Below are 26370 nucleotides of genomic sequence, written 5' to 3' on the forward strand. Positions count from 1 at the left end.
ATTCCATACGCTTGCAGTACCCGTCTCCACCAGGAGGGGGAGCGCATCTCCGCCACGCAGGCTCCGGGAGGAAGCAACCATCGCGGACAACTCAAGAGGGGATAATCCGGCCCGCCACCCTGAGCTTGCTTAATGGAAGAATCCCCCCTGGCGCCGCCCACTCTTTCTGGGACCCGGAAGCCGCGGGAGCGTGGGGCGCGGACGCGCATGCGCGCCGAGCCTGCAGCGGTGGGGCTCCAATGGGGCGGCTTGGCGAGGCGAGCGCGGTGAGTGCGGCGGTGGCGGCTTTGTATGTGGCCAGCCTGCCCCCGTCCGTGCCCGGGGGAGACTCCGGTAATGTAACGCGCCCTTCTTTCCACGCACGTGGCCCGTTGCTGAAACGCTGCTCGGGCTTTCTGCTAATGTGCATGTATTTGCATATGTTGATTTATGCTAACGAACGCATTTCTTTTTTTCTTTGCACTATTTTTTTGCATTCTTTTTTTTTTTTTGCAGTCCAGGGAAGGTTAACTTTCGCGAGGCAATTTAAGTTTTTTTTTTTGCGTTGTGTTTTTTTAAAACAAAAAAATGTTTCACGATTTTGTTAAATTGCTACAAAAGTTTCATCCATTCCTTTATTGCGGCTTAATGCAGTTTGGGGCATGCGTGGGAGAAGTGAGAAGCAGCCTGCAGATTTATACCCCGCCCTTCTCTCCTATAGTTTCCTATATCTTCTCCCCAACAGATACCCTGCGAGGTGGTTGGGGCTGAGAGAGCTCTGACAGAAGCTTCCCTTTCAAGGACAACTTCTGCGAGAGCTATGCCTGACCCCAGGCCGTTCCAGCAGCTGCAAGTGCAGGAGGGGGGAATCAAACCTCCCAGATAAAGAGTCCGGACACTTAGCCACCACACCCAACTGTCTCTCTATGGGTTGGATTTTATTTATTTTGTACCCCGTCTTTTTCGTTGATGAGGACTGACAACTGCTTAGATTGTTCAGTTCCCTTCCATTTCATCTCCACAACAACCCTGTGAGGTAGGTCTCCGAAGCAAGTTTCCATGGCACAAGTGGGGATTCGAACCTGGGTCTCCCAAGGTACTAGTCTGACACTCTAACTACTGTATTACTACCCTCTTGTAAAATTCCTTGCCTGTAAAATCCTATATCCTAAGGTTTGTTGGGGACATAAAGTAGGAACAACTCTGCCCCTCAGCTGAATCCACCAGTGCACCCGCGTCTGTGGTTAACGTGGCCTGTTTTTGTCCTGTCCTTTGGCCAAGAGAGCTCAGTGATATAAGTGGTTCCCCCGCACCCTTTTTAACCTTTGCAACAACCCTGTGAAGTAGGCTCAGTTGAGAGCCAGTTTGGTGTAGTGGTTAAGTGTGTGGAGTCTTATCTGGGGGAACTGGGTTGGATTCCCCACTCCTTCACTTGCAGCTGCTGGAATGGCCTTGGATCGGTCATAGCTCTCACAGGAGTTGTCCTTGAAAGGGCAGCTTCTGGGAGAGCTCTCTCAGCCCCACCCACCTCAAGGGGTCCATTGTGGAGAAGGAAGGTACAGGAGATTGTAAGCCACTCTGAGATTCGGAGTGGAAGGTGGGATATAAATCCAATATCATCATCATCAAGAGAGAAGCTTTCCCTGAGGTTAGAGAGCCAAAGGTTAAGAGCAGGGGTGTCTAAACATGCGACCCGGGGGTTGAATGAGGCCTCCAGAGTGCTCCTGTTAGCCCCCCCCCCCCGAGCAACCAGCTGTCATCTGCTTCCTTCTCCCTCTCTCTTGCTTCCTTCTGCATCTCAGCTTGCTTTGCCAGGCTTACTCAATCACACAGGAGCTACAGAGCAAAGCCTCTATTTTCTCCATTGGCTGAGGCTCCTTTCTTGGGGAGGAAGGGGGGGAGGGAGACCTTGCTTTGCCAGGCTCTCTCAATCGCACAGCAGAGCTACTGGGCCAAGCCTCTCTCCCTTCTATTGGCTGAGGCTCCTCTCCCTCCTGGTCCCCTGGGGAAGGAGAGAAAAAGCCAGAGCTTCCTTTGCCCAGTTCCCTGGATCCCACGGGAGAGATAAAAAGAAAGCGCCTTTAAGACCAATGACTGCTAATGTTTTAAGCATGTTTTATTTAAGTTTTACAATCTTTAATTATGTTTGTCTGTCCTTTATAAAGTTTCTATCTCTGCTACCTGGCATGACATTTTCTGTAAGCAGATGACAGCCAGTCGCTCGGGGGCCTGATAGGAGCCCTCCAAGGACCTGATTCGGCCTCTTGGCCGCAAGTTTGACATCCCCGTGATAAACTTTAAGGAAGCTGATGCCAGTCAGAGGGGCTGCCTCGAAGCCGTGAAGAGACCGTGTTAGAACTGGGGAAGTTCCTGGTTCAAATCTTGTGTTTTGGTGCCTTGAACTTAGGTGCCTGTCTCTCTTACCTGGGACTGGAGACTTGCTTCCAGTCCAAAAGGATGTAATTTTTCTCCAGGACAGTTTGGCTAGGTCTCCTGGAGGCGTTTTGCCATCTGTAGCAGGGGTCACTAGGTGTGTGCGTGTGGGGAGGGGGAGGCATTTGTAAATTTCCTGCATTGTGCAGAGGGTTGGACTAGATCACCCCGGAGGTGCCTTCCAACTCTATGACGGATAAAAGGAAGTCCTTCTTCACCCAAAGGGTGAATTCACTGCCACAGGAGGTGGTGGTGGCTACAAGCATAGCCAGCTTTAAGAGGGGATTGGATGAAAATATGGAGCAGAGGTCCATCAGTGGCTGTTAGACGCAGCATATATATATATGTGTGTGTGTGTGTGTGTGTATATATGGATGTATGTATACGTGTGTGTGTATACACACACACACATATATTAGCCACTGTGTGACACAAAGGGTTGGACTGGATGGGCCATTGGCCTGATCCAACATGGCTTCTCTTATGTTCTTATGTGTGACACAGAGAGCGTTTTCCCACATAGCTTACCTCGGAGCGACGTCCCTCTTCACCGCGCAGCGTCTGCGCGGATTTTGCACCAAATGCTCCGCATAGCCAGGAAGAGCCGTGGCTTTTGCGTCGCAGATGTAAACCGCTAAAAACCAGTTTACATCTGCGACGCAAAAGCCGCAGCTCTTCCTGGTTATGCGGAGCAGTTGGTGTGAAATCCGCGCAGACGCTGCGCGGTGAAGAGGGACGTCGCTCGGAGGTAAGCTATGTGGGAAAACGCTCAGTGTGTTGGACTGGATGGGCCATTGGCCTGACCCAACATGGCTTCTCTTATGTTCTTACATGTGACACAGAGTGTTGGACTGGATGGGCCATTGGTCTGATCCAGCATGGCTTCTCTTATGTTCTTATGTGTGACACAGAGGGTTGGACTGGATGGGCCATTGGCCTGATCCAACATGGCTTCTCTTATGTTCTTAAGTGTGACACAGAGTGTTGGACTGGATGGGCCATTGCCCTGATCCAACATGGCTTCTCTCATGTTCTTATGTGTGACATGGAGTGTTGGACTGGATGGGCCATTGCCCTGATCCAACATGGCTTCTCTTATGTTCTTATGTGTGACACAGAATGTTGGACTGGATGGGCCATTGCCCTGATCCAAAATGGCTTCTCTTATGTTCTGAAGTGACATAGAGTGTTGGACTGGATGGGCCATTGGCCTGATTCAACATGGCTTCTCTTACGTTCTTAAGTGTGACCCAGAGTGTTGGACTGGATGGGCCATTGGCCTGATCCAGCATGGCTTCTATTGTGAGCTGCTGCATAAATTGGTTTGCTCTGGGGCCATAATTCCTGAGCCAAGACAAATATGCCTGAGCTGGAGGCTAAAAAACTGTGAGCTAGCTTACACAAATTTAGAAGAAGATGATATTGGATTTATATCCTGCCCTCCACTCCGAAGAGTCTCAGAGTGGCTCACAATCTGCTTTCCCTTCCTCCCCCACAACAGACACCCTGTGAGGTGGGTGGGGCTGAGAGGGCTCTCCCAGCAGCTGCCCTTCCAAGGACAGAGTCTCAGAGCGGCCTACAATCTCCTTTCCCTTCCTCCCTCACAACAGACACCCTGTGAGGTGGGTGGGGCTGGAGAGGGTTCTCCCTGCAGCTGCCCTTTCAAGGACAACCCCTGCCAGAGCTATGGCTGACCCAAGGCCATGCTAGCAGGTGCAAGTGGAGGAGTGGGGAATTGAACCCGGTTCTCCCAGATAAAGAGTCCTCACACTTAACCACTTCACCAAACAAATTTAGAGGGAACATTTCTTGTGTCCTAATCAATTGAAACAAGCCACTGTTTTTTATAATCAGACTGTGACTTGGAGTTCTGGGTTCTAAAGATGAACACAGTTGGTTTTTATTAACACAGTAGCATACTAACAGCTGGCATGGTGTGGTGGTTAAAGCATCAGACTAGGATCTGAGAAACCCAGATTCAAATCCCCATTCTGCTGTGGAAGCTTGCTGGGTTTACAAGATTATGCACGGGATGGAGAAGGTAGAGAAAGAAGTACTTTTCTCCCTTTCTCACAATACGAGAACTCGTGGGCATTCAATGAAATTGCTGAGCAGTCAGGTTAAAATGGATAAAAAGAAGTCCTTCTTCGCCCAGAGTGTGATTAACATGTGGAATTCACTGCCACAGAAAGTGGTGGCGGCTACAAGCATTGCCAGCTTTAAGAGGGGTGTCAAGCATCGATATTTTCCAATAATCAGTCTTTTGTTGTTGAAACAAAAGTTGCTTTATTTAAGAAACTCAGGGAGGGAGGAAGAAATTGGATCAGCATATGGAGCAGAGGTCCATCAGTGGCTATTAGCCACAGCGTATTGTTGGAACTCTCTGTCTGGGGCAGTGATGCTCTGTATTCTGGGTTCTTAGTGGGAGGCACAGTGGACCTCCTGATGGCACCTGGGTTTTTTGGCCACTGTGTGACACAGAGTGTTGGACTGGGTGGGCCATTGGCCTGATCCACCGTGGCTTCTCTGAAGTTCTTATGTCTGAGGCAGTGGTGCTCTGTCTTCTTGGTGCTGGGGAGGCAACAGTGGGAGGGCTTCTGGTGTCCTGGCCCCACTGATGGACCTCCTGATGGCCCCTGGTTTTTTGGCTACTGTGTGACACAGAGTGCTGGACTGGATGGGCCATTGGCCTGATCCAACATGGCTTCTCTTATGTTCTTATGTGACACAGAGTGTTGGACTGGATGGGCCACTGGCCTGATCCAACATGGCTTCTCTTATGTTCTTATGTGACACAGAGTGTTGGACTGGATGGGCCACTGGCCTGATCCAACATGGCTTCTCTTATGTTCTTATGTGTGACACAGACTGTTGGACTGGATAGGCCATTGGCCTGATCCAACATGGCTTCTCTTATGTTCTTATGGATGCCCTGGGGCCAGTCACACACTCTCAGCCTCACCTGCCTACAGAGTTGCTGTGAGGACAAAAAGGGAAGAGAGGAGAAGGACATCAGCCACTTCGGGTCCCCATTGGAGAGAAAAGTAGGAAATGGCACAAATAAATATTTGTACTGTTTATGTGGCATATAATGACTTTCATATTCAGAACAGGCCTGCCTTTACCGAGAGAGTTAGTTTTTCTCCCAAGACCAAGGGTGGGACTGTGGGAAAATGGGAGATGATCCTGTGTTCATTTCCTGGCATAACCAGTTAAAAGGATCTGGAAGAAGGTGAGGGGAAAGACCTAGGGTGGCCAAGTCCAATTCAAGAAATATCTGGGGACTTTGGGGGTAGAGCTAAGAGATTTTGGGGGTGGAGCCTGGAGGAAGGGTGTGACAAACATAATTGAATTCCACCTTTTAAATGCCTTCCCTCTATTTGGAAATAATGAAGAATGGGGGCACCTTCTTTCAGGGCTCATGGAATTGGACCACCTGGCCCAATCTTTTTGAAACTTGGAGGATATTTTGGGGAGAGGCATTGGATACTATGTGGAAAATTTGGTGCCTCTATCTCAAGAAACAGCCTCACCAGAGCCCCAGATACCCGCAGATCAACTCTCCATTATACCCTATGGGAATTGGTCTCCATGGGGAATAATGGAGCGCCCATCAGACTCTCCCCCCCCCCCCGCTTTCTGATGACCCTGAAGTGGGGGGAGGGCCTCCAAACTGGGCAATCCCCTGCCCCTCCCTGGGGTTTGGCAACCCTAGAAAGACCTGAAAGCTTGGTGAGCTATTGCCGGTCAGAGCAGACCATACGCCTTGACAAGCCAGTGCTCTGACTATTGGGCAGCGTCACGCATCCAGTAAAATACTGCAGGTCGTAAAATCATATGCGTGGAACTAACTTGTGCTGTTAATTTTGCCGGATTTGTTTTGCTGTTTTTATTGCCCCGTACATGAGAACATAAGAGAAGCCATGTTGGATCAGGACAATGGCCCATCCAGTCCAACACTCTGTGTCACATGAGAACATAAGAGAAGCCCTGTTGGATCAGGCCAATGGCCCATCCAGTCCAACACTCTGTGTCACATAAGAACATAAGAGAAGCCATGTTGGATCAGGCCAGTGGCCCATCCAGTCCAAAACTCTGTGTCACATAAGAACATAAGAGAAGCCATGCAGGATCAGACCAATGGCCCATCCAGTCCAACACTCTTGTGTCACATAAGAACATAAGAGAAGCCATGCTGGATCAGACCAATGGCCCATCCAGTGTAACACTCTGTGTCACATAAGAACATAAGAGAAGCCATGTTGGATCTGGCCAATGGCCCATCCAGTCCAACACTCTTGTGTCACATAAGAACATAAGAGAAGCCATGTTGGATCAGGCCAGTGGCCCATCCAGTCCAAAACTCTGTGTCACATAAGAACATAAGAGAAGCCATGTTGGATCAGGCCAGTGGCCCATCCAGTCCAACACTCTTGTGTCACATAAGAACATAAAAGAAGCCATGCAGGATCAGACCAATGGCCCATCCAGTCTAACACTCTGTGTCACATAAGAACATAAGAGAAGCCATGTTGGATCAGGCCAATGGCCCATCCAGTCCAACACTCTGTGTCACAGAAGAACATAAGAGAAGCCATGTTGGATCAGGCCAATGGCCCATTTGGTCCAACACTCTGTGTCACACGGTGGCCAATATATGTGTGTGTATATATACATACACACACACACACATATACATACACACACACACACATATACTGTGGCTAATAGCCACTGATGGACCTCTTCTCCATATTTTTATCCAACTGTAGAGTCTGTATAGTGCTCATGGTAGGGGGAGGAGGTCGACGGGGCTTCTTAATTTTCGGTGGGCAGCACTCGTGTCCTTTCAAACATATTTCCATGGTTAGGAGGGCTAGGAACTTATCTGTAATGAAAATGGTGATCCTCAAGGAGTTTTGTGTTCAGTACCGCAGTGGAATAACATTGCACACACATTCCAGCTCATAATAGCGCTTTACAGCGTTGTGCTACAACCAGGGTGTGTACATCCATGTACTTATATTTATTTATATCTTCCTTTTCCCCCCAGTTGGGACTCAAAGTGGCATAGAATATTATTCTCCCTTCCTCCTTTCACTCAACAACATAAGAAGAATTCTGCTGGAGCAGACCAGTGAGGGTCCACCTAATATAGCATTCTCCTGTTTCACACAGTGGCCATTCAGTTCCTCTGGAGGGCCAACAACAGGGCATAGAAGCTGAGGCCTTCATAGGAACATCTGAAGAGCCCTGCTGGATCAGAGCAGTGAAGGTCCCCCTAGTTCAGCCTCCTGTCTCACACAGTGGCCATTCAGTTCCTCTGGAGGGCCAACAACAGGGCATAGAGGCTGAGGCCTTCATAGGAACATCTGAAGAGCCCTGCTGGATCAGAGCAGTGAAGGTCCCCCTAGTTCAGCCTCCTGTCTCACACAGTGGCCAGTCAGTTCCTCTGGAGGACCAAGAACAGGGACATGGAAGCCAAGGCCTTCATTAGAATATAGGAAGGGCCCTTCTGGATCAGACCAACGCTAGACCTTGGTCTTAAAGGTGCTTTCTTTGTATTTCTCCCCTGGGATCCAGAGAATGGGCAAAGAAAGCTTTGGCTCTTTCCTTCCTTCCCCAGGGGACCAGGAGGGGGAGGAGCCTCAGCCGGTAGAAGAAAGAGGCTTGGCTCACTAGCTCTGCTGTGTGATTGAGAGAGCCTGGCAAAGCAATCTCTCCCTCCCCCCCCCTCCTCCCCAGAGGAGGAGGCTCAACCAATGGAGGAAATATAGGATTTGCTCTGTAGCTCCTGTGCGGTTAAGCAGTAAGACTTGCAAAGCAATCTGTGATGCAGAAGGAAGAAAGAAAGAAAGGGAGAAGGAAGGAGATGATAGGCAATTGCTCGGGGGCCTGATAGGAGTCTTCCGGGGTCCTCATTCGGCCTCTGGGCTTCATGTTTGACACCCCTGCTTTACATGTTCTGCAAGTGTGAAAATAGAAGTCTGCGCTGTCGCACTCCTGTGTGCGGACACGTTTATCGGGAAATCATCTCCAACAGGATGCCAAATACAAAAATAGGAGCGGATGGTGGAGAGGTATGGAAAAGGCTTCCTGTTGCATTGCAGGCAGAAAGAGGGCAAACGCTGTCGTTATTTTTCCCGAATTTCCATATCCACATTACACGAATTAAGTTACGTAAGATGTAATTCTCCCCGTTTGCATAAAACCACTCCATAAATATTAACTAATCCTCGAAGCAAGGCTGGGAGGCAGGCGGGGGTGCTTATTTTGCAAATGGGACGCGGACAGCTGAAAGAGAAGCTTTACCGGTACGTCGGGGTGCAAAATGAGAGGTTTTGGGGGGTAACCAGAGGCCAAGGAGAACAGGGCATCCTGGACGTAGTTGTGTAGGATAGGAAGTCTTTGTAGGTGCCATTTCTGCAAACTGATATGGCCTGGATGGCACAGGATAGCTTGATATGATTAGATCTCATAAGAACATAAGAGAAGCCATGTTGGATCAGGCCAATGGCCCATCCAGTCCAACACTCTGGGTCACACATAAGAACATAAGAGAAGCCATGTTGGATCAGGCCAGTGGCCCATCTAGTCCAACACTCTGGGTCACACAGTGGGCAAAAAAACCAGGTGCCATCAGGAGGTCCCTAAGTGGGGCCAGGACACTAGAAGCCCTCCCACTGTGCGCCTCCCAAGCACCCAGAATACAGAGCATCATTGCCCCAGATATAAGACCATAAGAGAAGCCATATTGAATCAGGCCAATGGCCCATCCAGTCCAACACTCTGGGTCACACAGTGGCCAAAAGAATCCCCCCCCAAGTGCCATCAGGAGGTTCACAAGTGGGGCTAGAAGCCCTTCCACTTTGGCCCGCCCCCCAAGCACCAAAAATGCAGAGTATCACTGCCCCAGACAGTTCCAATAAAATGCTGTGGCTAATAGCCACTGATGGACCTCTGCTCCATATTTTTATCCAATCCCCTCTTGAAGCTGGCTATGCTTGTAGCCGCTGCCATCTCCTGTGGCATTGAATTCCGTGTGTTAATCACCCTTTGGGTGAAGAAGGACTTCCTTTTATCCGTTCTAACCCGACTGCTCAGCAATTTCATTGAATGCACGCGAGTTCTCGTATTGTGAGAGGGAGAAAAGTACTTTTTTTCTCTACCTTCTCTATCCCATGCATAATCTTGTAAACCTCTCTCATGTCACCTCGCAGTTGACGTTTCTCCAAGCTAAGGAGCCCCAAGCGTTTTAACCTGGAGAGCCAGTTTGGTGTAGTGGTTAAGTGTGCGGACTCTTATCTGGGAGAACCGGGTTTGAGTCCCCACTCCTCCACTTGCACCTGCTAGCATGACCTTGGGTCAGCCATAGCTCTGGCAGAGGTTGTCCTTGAAAGGGCAGCCGCTGTGAGAGCCCTCTCCAGCCCCACCCACCTCACAGGGTGTCTGTTGTGGGGGAGGAAGGTAAAGGAGATTGTGAGCCGCTCTGAGACTCTTAGAAGTGGAGGGCGGGATATAAATCCAATATCTTCATTTTCTTCTTTGTAGGGAAAGTGTTCCAACCCTTGAATCATTCTAGTTGCCCTTTTCTGCACTTTCTCCAATGCTATAATATCCTTTTTGAGGTGCGAACTGCACACAGTACTCCAAATGAGACCTCACCATTGGTTTATACAGGGGCATTATGATACTGGCTGATTTGTTTTCACTTCCCTTCATAATTCCTGGCATAGCTCTGGCCTTTTTTTAATTGCAATCGCACACAGTCTTGACATTTTCCGTGAGTTATCTACCACGACCCCAAGATCTCAGTCAGTCTCTGCCACAACACACCCCATCAACTTGTATTTATAGCTAGGATTTTTGGGCCCAATGTACATTGCTTTGCACTTGGCCACGTTGAATCTCATCTGCCATGTTGACGCCCACTCGCCCATCTCGGTAGCTAAGCAGGGTGGGCCCTGTTTGGTGCTGGGATGGGAGACCACCAAGGAAGTCCTGGCTTGTTATGCAGAGGTAGGCAATGGCAAACCACCTCTCTTTGCCTCTTGCCCGAAAAACTGCCACAGGAGATGGTGGCAGCTACAAGCATAGGGGATTGGGTCAACATCTGGAGCAGAGGTCCATCAGTGGCTATTAGCCACAGGGAATAGATGGCCCCAGGGCTTTTTTTGGAGCAGGAATGCACAGGAGCGCAGTTCCATCTGGCTTGGTGTCAGGGGTATGGCCTAGTATGAAAATGAGTTCTGGCTGGGCTTTTTTTGCAATGGCGGTGGCAGGGGGTGTGGCCTAATATGCAAATAGATTCCTGCTGAGGTTTTTCTAGAAAAAAAAAAGCCCTGGATGGAACTCTCTGTCTGGAGCAAGTGATGCTGTGTATTCTTGGTGCTTGGGGGGCAGCAGTGGGAGGGCTTCTAGTGTCCTGTCCTCACTGATGGCAACTGGGTTTTTTTGGCCACTGTGACACAGAGTGTTGGACTGGATGGGCCATTGGCCTGATCCAACATGGCTTCTGTTATGTTCTTATGTGACACAGAGTGTTGGACTGGATGGGCCCTTGGCCTGATCCAACATGGCTTCTCTTATGTTCTTATATGTGACACAGAGTGTTGGACTGGATGGGCCATTGGCCTGATCCAACATGGCTTCTGTTATGTTCTTATGTGACACAGAGTGCTGGACTGGATGGGCCATTGGCTTGATCCAACATGGCTTCTCTTATGTTCTTATGTGACACAGAGTGTTGGACTGGATGGGCCATTGCCCTGATCCAACATGGCTTCTCTTATGTTCTTATGTGACACAGAGTGTTGGACTGGATGGGCCATTGGCCTGATCCAACATGGCTTCTCTTATGTTCTTATGTGACACAGAGTGTTGGACTGGATGGGCCATTGGCTTGATCCAACATGGCTTCTCTTATGTTCTCATGTGACACAGAGTGTTGGACTGGATGGGCCATTGGCCTGATCCAGCAGGGCTTCTCTTATGTTCTTATGTGACACAGAGTGTTGGACTGGAGGGGCCACTGGCCTAATCCAACATGGCTTCTCATATGTTCTTATGTCTGGGGCAAGTATTCTTGGTGCTTGGCGGGCAGCAGTGGGAGGGCTTCTAGTGTCCTGGCCTCACTGATGGACCTCCTGATGGCACCTGGGGTTTTTTTTGCCACTGTGTGACACAGAGTGTTGGACTGGATGGGCCATTGACCTGATCCAACATGGCTTCTCTTATGTTCTTATGTCTGGGGCAAGTGATGCTCTGTATTCTTGGTGTTTGGGGGGCAGCAGTGGGAGGGCTTCTAGTGTCCTGGCCCCATTGATGGACCTCCTGATGGCACTTGGGGGGTTTTTTGGCCACTGTGTGACACAGAGTGTTGGACTGGATGGCCCTTGGCCTGATCCAACATGGCTTCTCTTATGTTCTTATGTGACACAGAGTGTTGGACAGGATGGGCCATTGGCCTGATCCAACATGGCTTCTCTTGTGTTCTTATGTAGCCTTACAGGGTTGCTATAAGTCAGCTGCAACTTGTTGGCACTTAATTATTTCCCTGACCCAGATGGGCCTGGCTGGCCGGACCTTGTCAGATATCAGAAGCCAAAGAGGGTTGGCCCTGGTTACTACTTGGACGAGAGGTCTCCAAGGAAGTCCGAGGTCATTGTACGGAGGCAGGCAATGGCCAACTACCTTCGTTAATCTCTTGCCTTGAGAACTTGACTAAGGTTGCCAGGTCCGACTCTAGAAATAGCTGACGACTTTGGGGGTGGAGCCAGGAGACTTTGGGGTGGAGCCAGGCACAAGGGTGCAGTAAGCACGATTGGACCCCAAAGGAAGTTCTGACCATCACATTTAAAGGGACTGCCCACCTTTGAAATGCCTTCCCTCCACTGGAATTAATGAAGGATAGGGGCAGCTTCTTTGGGGGCTCATAGGATTGGACCCTGTTGTCGAATCTTTTTGAAACCCGGGGAGTGTTTTGAGGAGAGGCACCAGACGCCTATGTGGAACATTTGGTGCCTCTAACTCAAAGAACAGCCCCCCTACCAGCCCCTGATAGCCACAGATCAATTTTCCATTATACCCTCTGGGAATCGGTCTCCAAAGAAGAAGAAGAAGAAGATATTGGATTTATATCCCGCCCTCCACTCCGAAGAGTCTCAGAGCGGCTCACAATCCCCTTTACCTTCCCCCCCGCCCACAACAGACACCCTGTGAGGTGGGTGGGGCTGAGAGGGCTCTCACAGCAGCTGCCCTTCCAAGGACACTCAGAGGGGCTCACAATCTCCTTTCCCTTCCTCCCCCACAACAGACACCCTGTGAGGCAGATGAAGATATTGGATTTATATCCTGCCCTCCACTCCGAAGAGTCTCAGAGCGGCTCACAATCTCCTTTCCCTTCCTCCCCCACAACAGACACCCTGTGAGGTAGATGAAGATATTGGATTTATATCCCGCCCTCCACTCCGAAGAGTCTCAGAGCGGCTCACAATCTCCTTTCCCTTCCTCCCCCACAACAGACACCCTGTGAGGTGGGTGGGCCTGGAGAGGGCTCTCCCAGCAGCTGCCCTTTCAAGGACAACCTCTGCCAGAGCTATGGCTGACCCAAGGCCATTCCAGCAGGCGCAAGTGGAGGAGTGGGGAATCAAACCTGGTTCTCCCAGATAAGAGTCCGCATACTTAACCATTACACCAAACTGGCTCTCCATAGGGAATAATGGAGTGCCCAGGAGACATTACCTTCCGCCTCCCGCTTTCTGTTGCTGCTGAACAGAAGGCGATCCTTCGGGTTTCTTGTTTTCTACAAGGGTCCGCTCTGTGCCGGTTTTAGGGGAGCCAGAGAACGCTGCTGGGCAAAGGGGATGGAGGTGGAGCTCTGTCTCGATGAACCCCCCAGGGTTCTGCACTAACCAGCTGGTCGGCGGGCTCTTTAAATGGAGGGGGAGGCTGACTAGCTGCTCCTGCCAGCGCTCCCCGTGGTGGTGAAAGGTCCCGCCAGTCAGCTGATCGGCAGGGACCTTTTACTGATGCTGGAGGGCAGGAACTGCTCCTGGGGTCCTTCTGGCCAATTTAAATCACCCGGGGAAGGGACAGGACAGCCCCCATCCACCCAGCCTAGGGCTCTAGGAAAGCTGGCCCTGCAGTTGTAATTGGTAGGACCCTTCACATCATCTTGCATGATCTACTGTATCTTGTCTGGGGTATGAAAAAAGCGCCTCTCTTCACCTGTTCTTCCCGTCTACAATATGGGAGTAATACTAAGTTTCTTCATCGCCTGTGCCCCCCAGGCACCATTGGAACTCTGACACAACACATGCAGCCACAAAATGGCTGCCGTAGGAGGCCGAGCCGTCCACAAAATGGCTGCCGCGGCTGACCTCCAGTCACACCGTGAAGATCCTTGAGCTGGGGTGGCAGCTGCCGCCCCGGCAACGTTTTTTAAAAGTCTGCACAGCCAGTCTGATCTCCGGTGGCCAATCAGAAGCCTTGCTGGGAAGAGCCTCGCTTGGCCTTGCCCACTTTTTAAAAGCTCTTGGCAGGCTTCGAGAAAGGTGTTGAGGGGTGCCATGATGCCCGTGGTCTTCACCCCTGGATTAGGAGGATTGCGATGAGCGCTGATCTGTTCTTAACAGAAGTTGGCCAGATCCTTCTGGGAGGCCTTAGAAGCATTGCGTGTCAAACGTGAAAGGTCTCCACTGTAGTCTGTCTCCTCTCTCTGATATTCAGTGGTATACTGCCTTGGAACATTGTGGTTCTACTGAGGAATTGCGCTTCATTGTCTTTGTCACCTTCCTGGTGTGGACGAGCCGGAATCTCATGGGCGTGGTGGGTCCTGACTTGGCCATGAATTTGTGCCATCCCAAACCCACTGGCTTCCCATCCCACTGGTTGATTGGATGAGTTTCTAGCAAAACGTAATCGGAGAGATCAGTTTGGTGCGGTGGTGAAGGGTGGCAGACTCTAATCTAGGAGATCCAGGATTGATTCCCCACTCTTCCGCCACATGCAGCCAGCCGGGTGACCTTGGCTCAGTCACGAATTCTTTCGGAGGGTTTCTCTCAAGAGCAGTTCTGTCAGAGCTCTCTCGGCCCCATGTACCTGATGGAATGTCTGTTGTGGGGAGAGGAATGGAAGGAGATTGTAAGCCGCTCTGAGTCTCCGGGTGAAGGGCGGGGTATAAAGCCAATCTCCTCTCCCCCTCCTCCTCCTCTCATTTTTCTGACATAACAGGTCATATCTTCCAGTTCCACTCAATTAATGGTATATTTTTCCCTCTGTCAAAAGTGGCAGCTCCATAAAGCTGCATTTGAAGGCTTCAGGACTGGGTTTTCCTTTCAATCTGTTTAGGTTGATTTTTCTACCCGGAATCAGGGAGCAGAGTGTGAAAGCTGCAGTACCGCAGTCCTAAGCTCTGTTCACAACCTGAGTTCGATCCCCAATGGAAGCTGGGTTTTCAGGTAGCCGGCTCGAGGTTGACTCAGCTTTTCATCCTTCCGAGGTCGGAATGCAGGAAACTCACAAATTCACCCCCTAAATTCATAGGCTCCTCATTGCTGTCAGATGGCCATCCAGCCTCTGTTTAAAAACCTCCAAGAAAAGAGAGCCCACCATCTCCAGAGGAAGCCTGTTCCACTGAGGAACCGCTCTAACAGTCAGGAAGTTCTTCCTAATGTTAGGCTGGAAACTCTGGATTTAATTTCAACCCGTTGGTTCCGGTCCTACCTTCTGGGGCCACAGAAAACAATTCCGCACCATCCTCTATATGACAGCCCTTCAAGTATTTTAAGATGGTGATCCTATCACCTCTCAGCCGCCTCCTCTCCTCATGGGGTTGTTGTGAGGATAAAATAAAGGCGAGGAGAACGGTGTAAGCTGCTTCAGGTCTACATTGAGGAGGAAGACTGGGTATAAATGAAGTAAATCTTTTTTTTTTAAAGAAAAAACTTTGAATATCAGTGTGGTTTTTATTTGGCCACAAGGCCTAACCATTTTGCTGATATGTTCAGAGCCTTGACATTTGGCAAGGTGGAATCTTTCCCTCAGGTGTCAGGTTTCCTTGATCTATTGAATGATATACAGCTGGTTAAAATATTTGGGCAGATATTCAAAACGTTTAGGTCAGTTACATTATGAATATTTCCAAACTCTTCTGGTGCAGAACCCTGGAGGGAATGGAAATATTATGTTTTTCAAAGCTGACCGGCGTCCACTGCCACGTCTGGGTCTTTCACATAACGTGAAATAAATACACCTAATGGCATCTGACAGATCTTCGACGATAAGAGACGGAACAAGCTCAGCAAAAGTATCCCCTGGAAATGGTTGCCGTTCCCATGTTTTCAGTATGTTGCAAAGCCAACACAAAGTTAATTCCGGTTTGATGCATGAGAAATTGTTGAGAAAATTATTAATAACACAGCATCGAATTCTCAGTCCCCCGGAGAATAAAATATATCCACGTTAGGAGAGTCATCCCACTTTGAAACATGAAGCAGCAATTTATTTTCGGCAAAGGACGGTGGTGTTTGGAAAAGACAATACCGCAGCCGCCGAGCTGGTGTTTGAAGCGAGGCTTTCTTCGTTATCTTTTTCCCCCCCCTCCGTGCAAACAGTTTCTGTATTGTGATCAATTCTATATTTCTTTCTTTTTTTAAAAAATTACAATTAGTAATACAACACACCTTCATTTATCTGCTGGCGGAAGTGTCAGCGGGGAAAAAAGAACCCACAACAAAGCGCAACGACATCCAGACGAGGAAAGAAAATATTCTTGGGGAATTTCATGCTGTTAAATCTCCACAGATTTACACTTTTTATCCAGTCAAATTAATGCAAAACCCCCCAGCGCAAGGTTTGGATTTTGAAAACTTGGGGAGGAGTGGCATTCCCTAATAGTAATTATTGGTTTTATATTATTTTTTCACAGGGGAGCTGATCACTGCCGCCTATGAGCTTGGAGTAAGTATTAGTTTTATTGTTTAATCAATGCTCTCATTAACAGTTTTAGGAATTAAGGAAGTTTAATTAAGCATGGAGTTAAAGTAGATTAATTTATTCTCCCCTCCCCCCCCCCCCCGAACTGCAGTTTTTGCTAACTTATAAGTACGGCATGCGACAATTTACTCCCCAAGTTTTTTAAATCCAATTAAACTAAATTATAAAGCAAAAGGGCTTTACTGTATATACAGTAGCTGGCTTATTATCAACCCAAATTTTGTATAAGCTGGGGAGAATAAAATAAATCGGGTTAACCATTTTTAATAAGTTTTATTATTTAATAAAGTTTATTATGGCGCGTGATCCCCTTTACGCGAAACCTAAGGACTGTCAGCCCGGGGGTAATCCGTTAGCAGTGTGGTCTTTCAAGTTGTGAAAATAGTTCGGAATCTGTTCTGTTTCTGTGTCTCTTTCTCCTTTTTTTTTGGTAAGGCTATTTGGTGGGGGTGAGGGGTTGGGGGGAGAGGAAGCGCAGCCTTTTGAATGACCCTAATAGGCCTGGAGCCCAAACTTGGAGCCATTTAAAGGGCGGTAATGATGAGTGTCACCTCTTTTCTGTGGGAAATCGTTCTTAGCTGGGATGCGCGTGCCGCCAAATCCATTCAGGCAAATGCGTTGCTAAGTTTAAAATCGGCACGAGGAAAGGAAATGAGAAAAGCTGCTTTTTATTTTTCCTTTCTTGAAGGGACCGTGCGCAAACCTGGTGCTTATTACCAGGCCCGTAAGAGAGTTATCTCTCAATTAGACAGCCATTGTGTCGTCGTAGTGAAAGTTCTATCCCGGTTTCTTCCCAGGTCGCTCACCCCCCTGGCTATCCTCTGTTCACCCTTCTGGCTAAACTGGCGATCGAGCTGTTCCCTTTTGGTTCCGTTGCGTATCGGGTGAACCTTCTCTGCGCGGTGCTGGGGGCGGCAGCAGCGTCTCTTCTCTTTGACACCGTTTCCAGGTAAAGTTGATGCTGGCATTTCTGCCTCTGTTCCGGTTAGGTCTCAAGGACGGAATCGGCTTTCCCCTGTTATCTCAAAAGCAGCCGCGACCCATTTTGGGCAGTGCGTGCAAAGCTTGAAAACGAATATTCGTTTAAAGCCAAGGCTGGGATTCGTGGACTCGGGAAACTTATTCCTAAGGGGGTGGTGCGGCAGGCGCTTTCATCTCGGTTTCTTTTCATGGCAGCCTCTCGGGCCACGTGGCAAATGCTGTTTGAAGCTGAGGGGAATTTCAAAAGCAGCTTGTAAGGGGGAGGGGGCAAAGGAAGAGAAAGAGGGAAAAGTCAAACACTTCCATTGGCCTAAACTGGATACCAGTCTGAATTAAGTGTAGAAAACTGTGGATTACTAGAGTTCTAGAATATTCCTTATGCAGAGTCAGAATATTGTACCCTCTCACTCAGTGTTGCTTACTTTGACTGGCAGCAGCTCTTCAGGGACTTGAGCAGAAAATGGCCTTTTCCAGGGTTGTCAACTCTGGGTCGGGAAAGCCCTGAAGATTTGGGGGTGGAGCCTGAGGAAGGCAGTATTTGGTGAGGGGCCTCAGCAGGGTGCAGTGCCATAGAGTTCATCTTCCGAAGCAGCCATTTTCTCCAGGGCAACTGATTTGTTCATCTGGAGATCAGCTGAAATCCTGGGAGATCTCCTTGCCCCACCTGGAGCTTGGCAACCCTGGCCTTTTCCCAGTACCTGATTCTTGAGCCAGTTTGGTGTAGTACCTGAGCCAGTTTGGTGTAGTGGTGAAGTGTACCGACTCTTATCTTGGAGAACCAGGTTTGATTCCCCAGTTTTCCACTTGCAGCTGCTGGAAAAGCCTTGGGTCAGCCATAGCTCTTGTAGGAGTGTTCCTTGAAAGGGCAGCTGCTGTGAGGGCCCTCTCAGCCCCACCCACCTCACAGGGTGTCTGTTGTGGGGGAGGAAGATAAAGGAGTTTGTGAGCCCCTCTGTCCTTGAAAGGGCAGCTGCTGTGAGGCCCCTCTCAGCCCCACCCACCTCACAGGGTGTCTGTTGTGGGGGAGGAAGATAAAGGAGTTTGTGAGCCCCTCTGTCCTTGAAAGGGCAGCTGCTGTGAGGGCCCTCTCAGCCCCACCCACCTCACAGGGTGTCTGTTGTGGGGGAGGAAGATAAAGGAGTTTGTGAGCCCCTCTGTCCTTGAAAGGGCAGCTGCTGTGAGAGTCCTCTCAGCCCCAACCACCTCACAGGGTGTCTGTTGTGGGGGGAGAAGATACAGGAGATTGTAAGCTGCTCTGAGTCTCTGATTCAGGAAGAAGGGTGGGGTATAAATCTGCAGTCTTCTTCCTCTTCTTATTCCTCCTCCTCCTCCTCTTCTTCTTCTGATCCTTTATGTAGAGATGCCAGGAACTGAACCCGGGACTTTCTGCGCACAGCGCGTACGACTTGCTGCAGAAACGCAGCCTCTTACCGATTAATTCCCTTCTGGAATCTTCCCGCTTTCCCTAACAAGCCCAAAATCTTGAGGTGTGTTTCTAGAAAGAGCACGTATAAAATGATTTGAGAGGATGTTGCAGCATCCTTGTTATTCGGATTGCGCGGAGAACTCCGCTTGTAGTGACCCCACCCCCGGACCTCCTGGTCTTGAAAATATCTTATTATTTTAAGTGGAAAATCGCTTCATGAGTCCAGAGGGTTGAGTGCATTGCAATGTACTTGCGAGACTCCAGTGTGCTTCTTCCTATTCTTGGTCATAGCTTTGTATGTGTATCCCTTTGCATGGGTAGATACATCCTTTCCACTGACGAGGACAGGGAAGGCTCTGTTGCTAAGGGAGCTTCTTGAGAGCCAGTCCGATGCAGTGGTTAAGAGTGTTGGGAGACTTGGGTTCAAATTTCACTTTGCTAGAAAGCCCGTCGGGTGACCTTGGGCCTAGTCGCATTCTCTCAGCCTAACCTACCTCACAGGGTTGCGGTGAGGACAAAATGGAGGAGAGGGAGAATGATGTAGGCCATTTTTGGTCCCCGTTGTTGGGGCGAAAGGTGGGGTGCAAATATAAGCGACGGAGACTTGCTTTCTAAAAACAAAACAAAACTAAAATCAGAAGTCCAGTGCCACCTTAATGACTAACCAGATTTATTCCGGAATGAACGTTTGTGAATCAGAGTTCGCTTCCTCAGATGCAACAGAAAGCAAGGAAGTCATTTCCCTCATTGTCACCCAGAAGATACAGGCAGGGACAGGAAAGGGGAGGAGGTGAGCGAAGCCATGTCTGGTATCATAAATCAGGACATGAACCTCTTGGGTAGCTACAGCAGATGATGAGAGAGGTCAAAGGTTCTAACTTAAACACCTTTCTAAGTGGCACGGAGTGGTCAGCTGCAGTGCTGCAGTCCAGGGTGTGCCCACAACCTGAGTTCGATCCTGGCAGAAGCTGGGTTCAGGTCGCTGGCTCAAGGTTGACTCAGCCTCCCATCCTTCCGAGGTTGGTAAAACGAGTCGCCAACTTGCTGGAGTGAAAGTGTAGATGACTGGGGAAGGCAGTGGCAAACCACCCCGCAAAAAGTCTGCCATGAAAACACTGTGATGTGACGTCACCCCAGAGTCAGAAACGACTGGTGCTTGCACTGGGGACAACCTTTACCTTTAAGTACAAAAGAACACCCATCTGAGTATAAAACATTTACATGTGCCTGTTCTTAAAACACTGACTGCCGGTAACGTTTCAGTTGCTTTCACGCGTGTTGAGCAATATAGTTCCCTTGCATTTTGCAACCGGATTATGCTGTATGAAATAGTAAACTCCGCTTGCAAATAAACACTGCAGTGCATTGGAAGTGGACTAAAAGTGCATTATTCAGTGTGTGTGAAAGTGCCTTCCGTTAGTACAGGAAGCATTTTAAGCTGTACGCTCTGTGCAGAATTTTGCATGCATATGGAAAGTGGTTTGTGGGATATGTGGCTGTTCTCGTCTTTTATTTTGATATTTATACCTTGCTTTCCTCCCCTGTTGTGGAAACAGAGGGGCTTCCAAGACTCTTCTTCCTCTCCTTCATTTGATTATCAAAGCAGGTTAGGTTGAGAGACAATGACTGGTCCTTGGTCACCCAGGATTCGAACCTGGGTCTCACAGATCCTCATCTACTACACCAGCGGTCCCCAACCTGATGAGGTCCATCAGTGGCTATTAGCCACAGTATATATATATATGTATGTGTGTGTGTGTATGTATTGGCCACTATGTGACATAGAGGTTGTTTTCGCACTCAACTCCAGCCGGCGCGACCCCCCCTTTTCACCGCGCAGGATCTGCGCGGATTTCGCACTAAATGCCGCGGAGCAGCCTTTTGCGACGGAAACTCCCGTCGCAAAAGCCGCTCAAACGTAAATCGCCAAAAAGCAGTTTGGCGTTTGCGCGGCTTTTGTGACGGGAGTTTCCGGCGCAAAAGGCTGCTCCGCGGCATTTAGTGCGAAATCCGCGCAGATCCTGCGCGGTGAAGAGGGGGGTCGCGCCGGCTGGAGGTGAGTGCGAAAATGACCAGAGTGTTGGACTGGATGGGGCCACCAGAGCAGCGGCGGAGAAATCGGGTGGGGGCTGCCAGAGCAGTGGCGGGGAGATCGGGCGAGGGCCACAAAAGCTGCAGTGGCGATGAGAGTGGGGGCCACCAGAGCAGCGGTGGGGAGATCGGATGAGGGCCGCTAGAGCAGCAGCGGGGAGATCAGGCGACGGCCGCAAGAGCAGCAGTGGGGAATTCGGGCGGGGGCTGCAAGAACGCTGATGAGAGCGGGGGCCACCAGAGCAGTGGTGGGGAGTTTGGCGGGGGCTGCAAGAGCAGCAGCAGGGAGATCGGGCGGGGGGCAACCAGAGCAGCGGTGCGGAGATCAGGCGAGGGCCGCAAGAGCAGTGGCGTGGAGATTGGGGATCGCAAGAGTGGCGGGGAAAGGAGGGGCCATACATGTTGAGGGGGATTTGGGTGGAGGGGCGTGACTCCCAGCCCCCCCCAATAGCTACAGGCCTGGTCAGCCCTGCTTAGTATTTGGATAGGAGACCGCCAAAGAAGTCCAGGGTTGCAGACAACCTCTTCTCATCTCCTACCTTGACGTGGATAGCACAGGTTAGCCCAATCTCATCAGATCTCAGAAGCTAAGCAGGGTTGATTCTGGTTTGTACTTGGATGACGGACCACCGTGGAAGGCTAAAGTCACAACGCAGAGGCAGGCAAAGCCAAACTACCCTCCGCGTGTCTCTTGCCTTGAAAATCCCAAGGGATGGCCATAAGTCAGTCTTTGACGGCAAAGAGAGAGAGAGAGAGAGAAGAGGTTAATACTAACAGCTCATCTGCACCCAGCAGGCGACTAAGTCGTGAGTTCTTCCTTCACGCTTGCGTAAAACTGTTGGTCAATTTATTTAAGTTGCGCTTTACGTTTGGCCTTGTTCTCTTCATCAGAATTGGCGGTGGGACAAGCGCAGCTCCCAGCCCAAACAGATTTCCTTCCACAGAGTGGCAACGTCGTCCAGACTCATTAATGCAAACCGCTGATCAGATTTATCTGACCAGAACTAACAAAGTTTGTCGTTCTAGAAGGACACAGATGGCTTCAGTTTTCTTTTTACGTTAACAATACAAGCCTCGAGCGTACGGAGACCGTTGTAATGACCAGGAAGGCTGAGGCCTGGCAGCTGACTCACAACGGTTTCTGTCACGGTCCGGTCTCGTAACTGAGGCCCAAGTTCGATGTGACAGAAAATGATCCCTCAACGGATCTTGTGCCACAATTTTTAAATGGCGGTTGTGTGGTGTGCCCAGTTTGGATTGGGGCTACCTTGGGGATTCTTAGCCATTCTTTTTATGATTTGATTCCTCCCCTCCCCAAAGCCTGAGGAGAAATATTACTACCATGCCAGCCAGGAGAGGTAATTTATATCACAAAAATGGTACAGAGGGAAATGGCTAAGAGCCAGTGTGATGTAATGGTTAAGAGTGTTGGGCTACTATCTGGAAGACCTGGGTTCAGATCCCAACTCTTTGCCGTGGGAGCTTGCTGGGTGACCTTGGACCGGTTACACACTCCCAGCCTAAACTACCTCACAAGGTTGTTGTGAGGATAAAATGGAGTAGAGGAGAAGGACGCAAGCCACTTTGGGCCCCCCTTGGGGAGAGAGGCAGGGGATAAATGACATAAATAAATAATTGCCATCTTGCTTGTGTGTAGAGTTTCCAACCTCCAGGTGAGGAATGGAGTTTTCCAAGAATTACAACTGCTCTCTAGACTATAGAGATCTGTTTCTCTGGAGAAAATGGCAGCTTCAGAGGGTGCAGACTCTATGGTATACCATAGACTGTAGGTGAAATCTCTACCAGATTTCCTCCTTCACAGGCACCGCTCGCAAATCTCCAGGAATTTCCCATGCAGGGGTTGGCAACCCTAGTATAGAGAGGAAGTATTTGGGGAGGGGATCTGAAACTTTGTTAGATTTTCTTATCTTTTCCTCTACTCCATGTCCCAGTCAAAGCTGGAGAGGACGGTTGTGAATCAGACAAATAGTTGGGTCTCCCTCATGCACCTCTGCAGTGCTGTGGGCGGTAGCTCCCCATGCTGTGTTTCCACTCCCCAGCAGTATTTGTGTGGCGTCAGAAACATTGCTGGTGCCAATCATGGGGATCTTTTCTTTCCTCCCCTTGCCCCAACATGGAAGCCAATTACCTGTTGTGGGATCACACATGTCTGAGTACCACGGATGTACTCCATCACACAGGAATCACCTGGGGGAAGTCTTGTCCAGGCCATAGTGCGCTTGTGTGAAAAGTGCTTTCTGTTTAATATGGAAAAAAAATTAGGGCTTCTTTAATGATTTTGAAGAAACACCTTGCTATAATATAAATCAGTTTTTCAAGGTTATTTTTTAGGAGATCCAAATGATCTCACTCTGTCGCGAGAACGCTCTGGCAGGAGAATTTTCTAGAACCTTGGAGGGTGGAGCTGGTGGGGATTTTCCAGTTGGTTTTAATTTTTGCTGCTTTTGGGCAAACCGGTTATTGTACCAATTTATCATTGAATGGGGGTACTTTGAGAGTATTTAAATTTGATAAGATTCTCTTCCCCTCAACAACTCAATGATAGGGGCAAATAATTTATTTTTTTGTCTGGGTGCTGTTAGTGTGATGACACCGTCACTGTGGGTAGACCATACAAGAGTGCCCATTCTTATTTAGAAAGCCCGTTAATCGTTATTAATCGTTTCTCGATTGCTTTCAACCCTCGGAGTGCTTTGGCAGCCCTTATTTTCTCATTCATCTGTGCAGAACTCCTGCAAGTCGAGTCATTAATAATCCTGTTTTCTGGGTGAGGAACTGAGCCTGACAGATAGCAACCTGCCTGAAGGGCACTCGGTACAATTTCCATGGATAAATAAGGTTTTGGACCTAGGACTCTTGGCACCCAAACGCCAATGACTGTAGCTAAATTGTCAGGCTGCGCTGGTGAACTTTTAAAAGATAAATGGTGCCATTTCTGTGGGCAGACCTTCTGAGACAAACTGGGCTCTCCCTCCCCCAGAACCCGATAACATGTAATAATTTTTATATATATATATATATATATATATATATATATATATATATAAAATAATGGCAGTAACTTGCAGCTGCTGAATGTGAATACCTTCTGCGACTCTCGCTGTGGAAAAGGAAACAGCCGGCAGCCTTTGACGGTGCCCTTTATTACACACTTTCTTTTCTATCAAGTAAGAATTAACGTTCTCGCTTAATGTTATTTGAAATTCGAACCTGTTCCACACTCCGCCAAGCTCTCCTCCTGCCCTGCATCGCTGAAACAGAGGTGGCTGAGCGAAAGAGTTCTTCAGGGACGGCGTTCTCCCCTTCCTAGGCTGCGAATAAATGTTTTTTGCATACTGTGCGCCCGCAGCCTGAACTGCCCCTGGCTGCCTTATTTGCTTAAGTACACCTCTTCTAATATTTTATGAATAGGGACTTGCCCTATCAGATAATTCATCCTTAACTAATTTTCAGCGTAGTTAAGGGAACAGGGTTAATATATTTTCCTTCTTTAAAAAAAAAAAGGGGGGAGGAAGAGCAAAAAGCCCAGAGCTTTTGTAAGGAAAAAAATTATTTTTTCAAGCACAAACTCTCAAGGCGAGATTCCTATTGTCATATCTGGGAAGAACAGTGTTGAACAAACATTAGCGGAGAATATATAATAACGCTCAAGTTCCATTAGGAGGCAAAAATCCCTTCCTCTTTGCATTTTATTTTAAATTAGGCTTTAATGCATTCCTAGTAATGCTGCGCTCTGTAAGGATCCACCCTCGTCTCCCATGTATTATAATATCGTGGGCTGCGGCCTTCTGAAGGAATTATGTTTAAGTGGGGTTTTTTTTGTTGCTGAGCAGCTTTGGGGGAGCAGGAAGAAGAAGGAGCCGGTAACCGAAAACACAAAAAAATAGGAGCAAAATAATTGGGGAAGTATATATATTTTTTTAAATGTCAGTTTTAAAATATAACCTTCACATAACCCACCTTCACATCCATCCTGTAAAATATACCTTAGTAACATATTGAATTCTATATCTTTTGGGGCTTGTTCGATCCGTTAAATATCTTACATAAGAACATAAGAGAAGCCATGTTGGATCAGGCCAACGGCCCATCCAGTCCAACACTCTGTGTCACACAGTGGCAAAAAATTTTATATATACACACACACTGTGGCTAATACAACTATATATTGCTGAGGGTTTTTTTTTAACAACTATATATTGCTGAGGGTTTTTTTTTTTAAAAAACCAAACCAAACCAAAACAAAAATTGTCTTTAATCCGAGAAGTCAGTAGGTGAGGCTCTTTATGTTCTGTTGGTCTAACCTGCTAACCACAATATTCTGTCTCAAGTGCTGTGAAGGCAGTGAGTCTTTTTTAAAGATCAGCAATTTGAAGATAGGGCTGTTTGAATATCGCAGGGCCTAGTATTGTGTATTAAGGCTAAGGCATAATCTCCAATCTTAAATGTGCCAGCATTTCCGACTGTAGTGGTAGCTGGTTCCGCCCTAGCCCTGTTTGCGTGAAATTGTAGCTCGTGTGATGTTGCCACAGTGGCTGGTAGGGTGTGTGAACCTGAAGCACCGATGCAGTAGCTCGTAGATGAAATCCCAGGTGCCACGGTGCCTAGAAACTTCACTGTGGTGCCTGTTATTTTTAGAACAGCTAGAATCGAGTCCGGTCACACCTTGAAGACCAACCAGATTTGGGGGGCAGAAGCTTTTAAGAAGCTCGCTTTATCCAGAAATGAGCTCATATCTGATGAAGAGAGCCTCGACTCGGAGAATATTATTTTTAGCAGTCATTTATTGCAAATGCTTCTTGGTGATTGTCAGTAAAAGTATGAAGCTTATGTTTGTGAGAGGGGAGGTAGGAGTTAGGTTTTTTTTGTGGGGCCAGCCAGGGTTACCCTGTATTATTTACACGCTAAAACACTTTTGTTATAGTGTGTAAGAGTTCAGGATTAGATTTTATGGTAGGAATGATTAGGAAAACATGACTATTAAAACCCTGAAGGCTGGAAAATAAGTCTGGCTTCTAAATTTTTTGGGTGGTTCACAAAAGTGAAGAAAAAATTTCAAGTAATTCTCGTATGGTTTGAAACTGTTTTAAGATGGTAGCCACTATTAGCATGTATTTTTATGCAATCTCAGTCTTGCTTAAAAAAACAACAACCTTGAAAAAGGTAACAGTAACAGAAACAAGTAAATTCTGTTGGGACAACTAAATGCTGTCTGACGTCTCTGTCTAGCCAAAATGGTTTCAGGAAATGAATGGCTAGGTTATTTTATCAGAGGAGAAGGTGCCCATTTAGACATCACAAAGAAAATGCGATCTCAGGTCTTTACGTTCATATCAGATCTCTTTCTTTCTTTCTTTTTTTAACCGTGGGGAGGTGGTGGGAGTTGTAAAATTAACCACCCAAATGTATTCCTTTTGGTACGTCCAGATACATTCTTACTT

At 48.4% G+C, this 26370-nt stretch overlaps 1 protein-coding gene across 1 annotated transcript in view; it reads left to right on the forward strand.

Moving 5' to 3' along the window:
* The first annotated feature begins 228 nt into the window (after nucleotides 1-228).
* TMEM260 (transmembrane protein 260) overlaps nucleotides 229-26370 on the forward strand; it is a 95748-nt gene continuing 69606 nt past the window's right edge. Inside the window, exons 1-3 of the mRNA XM_060261836.1 lie at nucleotides 229-333; nucleotides 16343-16374; nucleotides 17208-17359. Of these exons, the coding sequence (XP_060117819.1) occupies nucleotides 240-333; nucleotides 16343-16374; nucleotides 17208-17359 (278 nt within the window). The 5' untranslated portion in view covers nucleotides 229-239. The remainder of the gene's footprint in view (nucleotides 334-16342; nucleotides 16375-17207; nucleotides 17360-26370) is intronic.

This window comes from Heteronotia binoei, chromosome 21 (genome assembly GCF_032191835.1).
Source record: "Heteronotia binoei isolate CCM8104 ecotype False Entrance Well chromosome 21, APGP_CSIRO_Hbin_v1, whole genome shotgun sequence".
NCBI classification, from domain to species: Eukaryota; Metazoa; Chordata; class Lepidosauria; order Squamata; family Gekkonidae; genus Heteronotia; species Heteronotia binoei.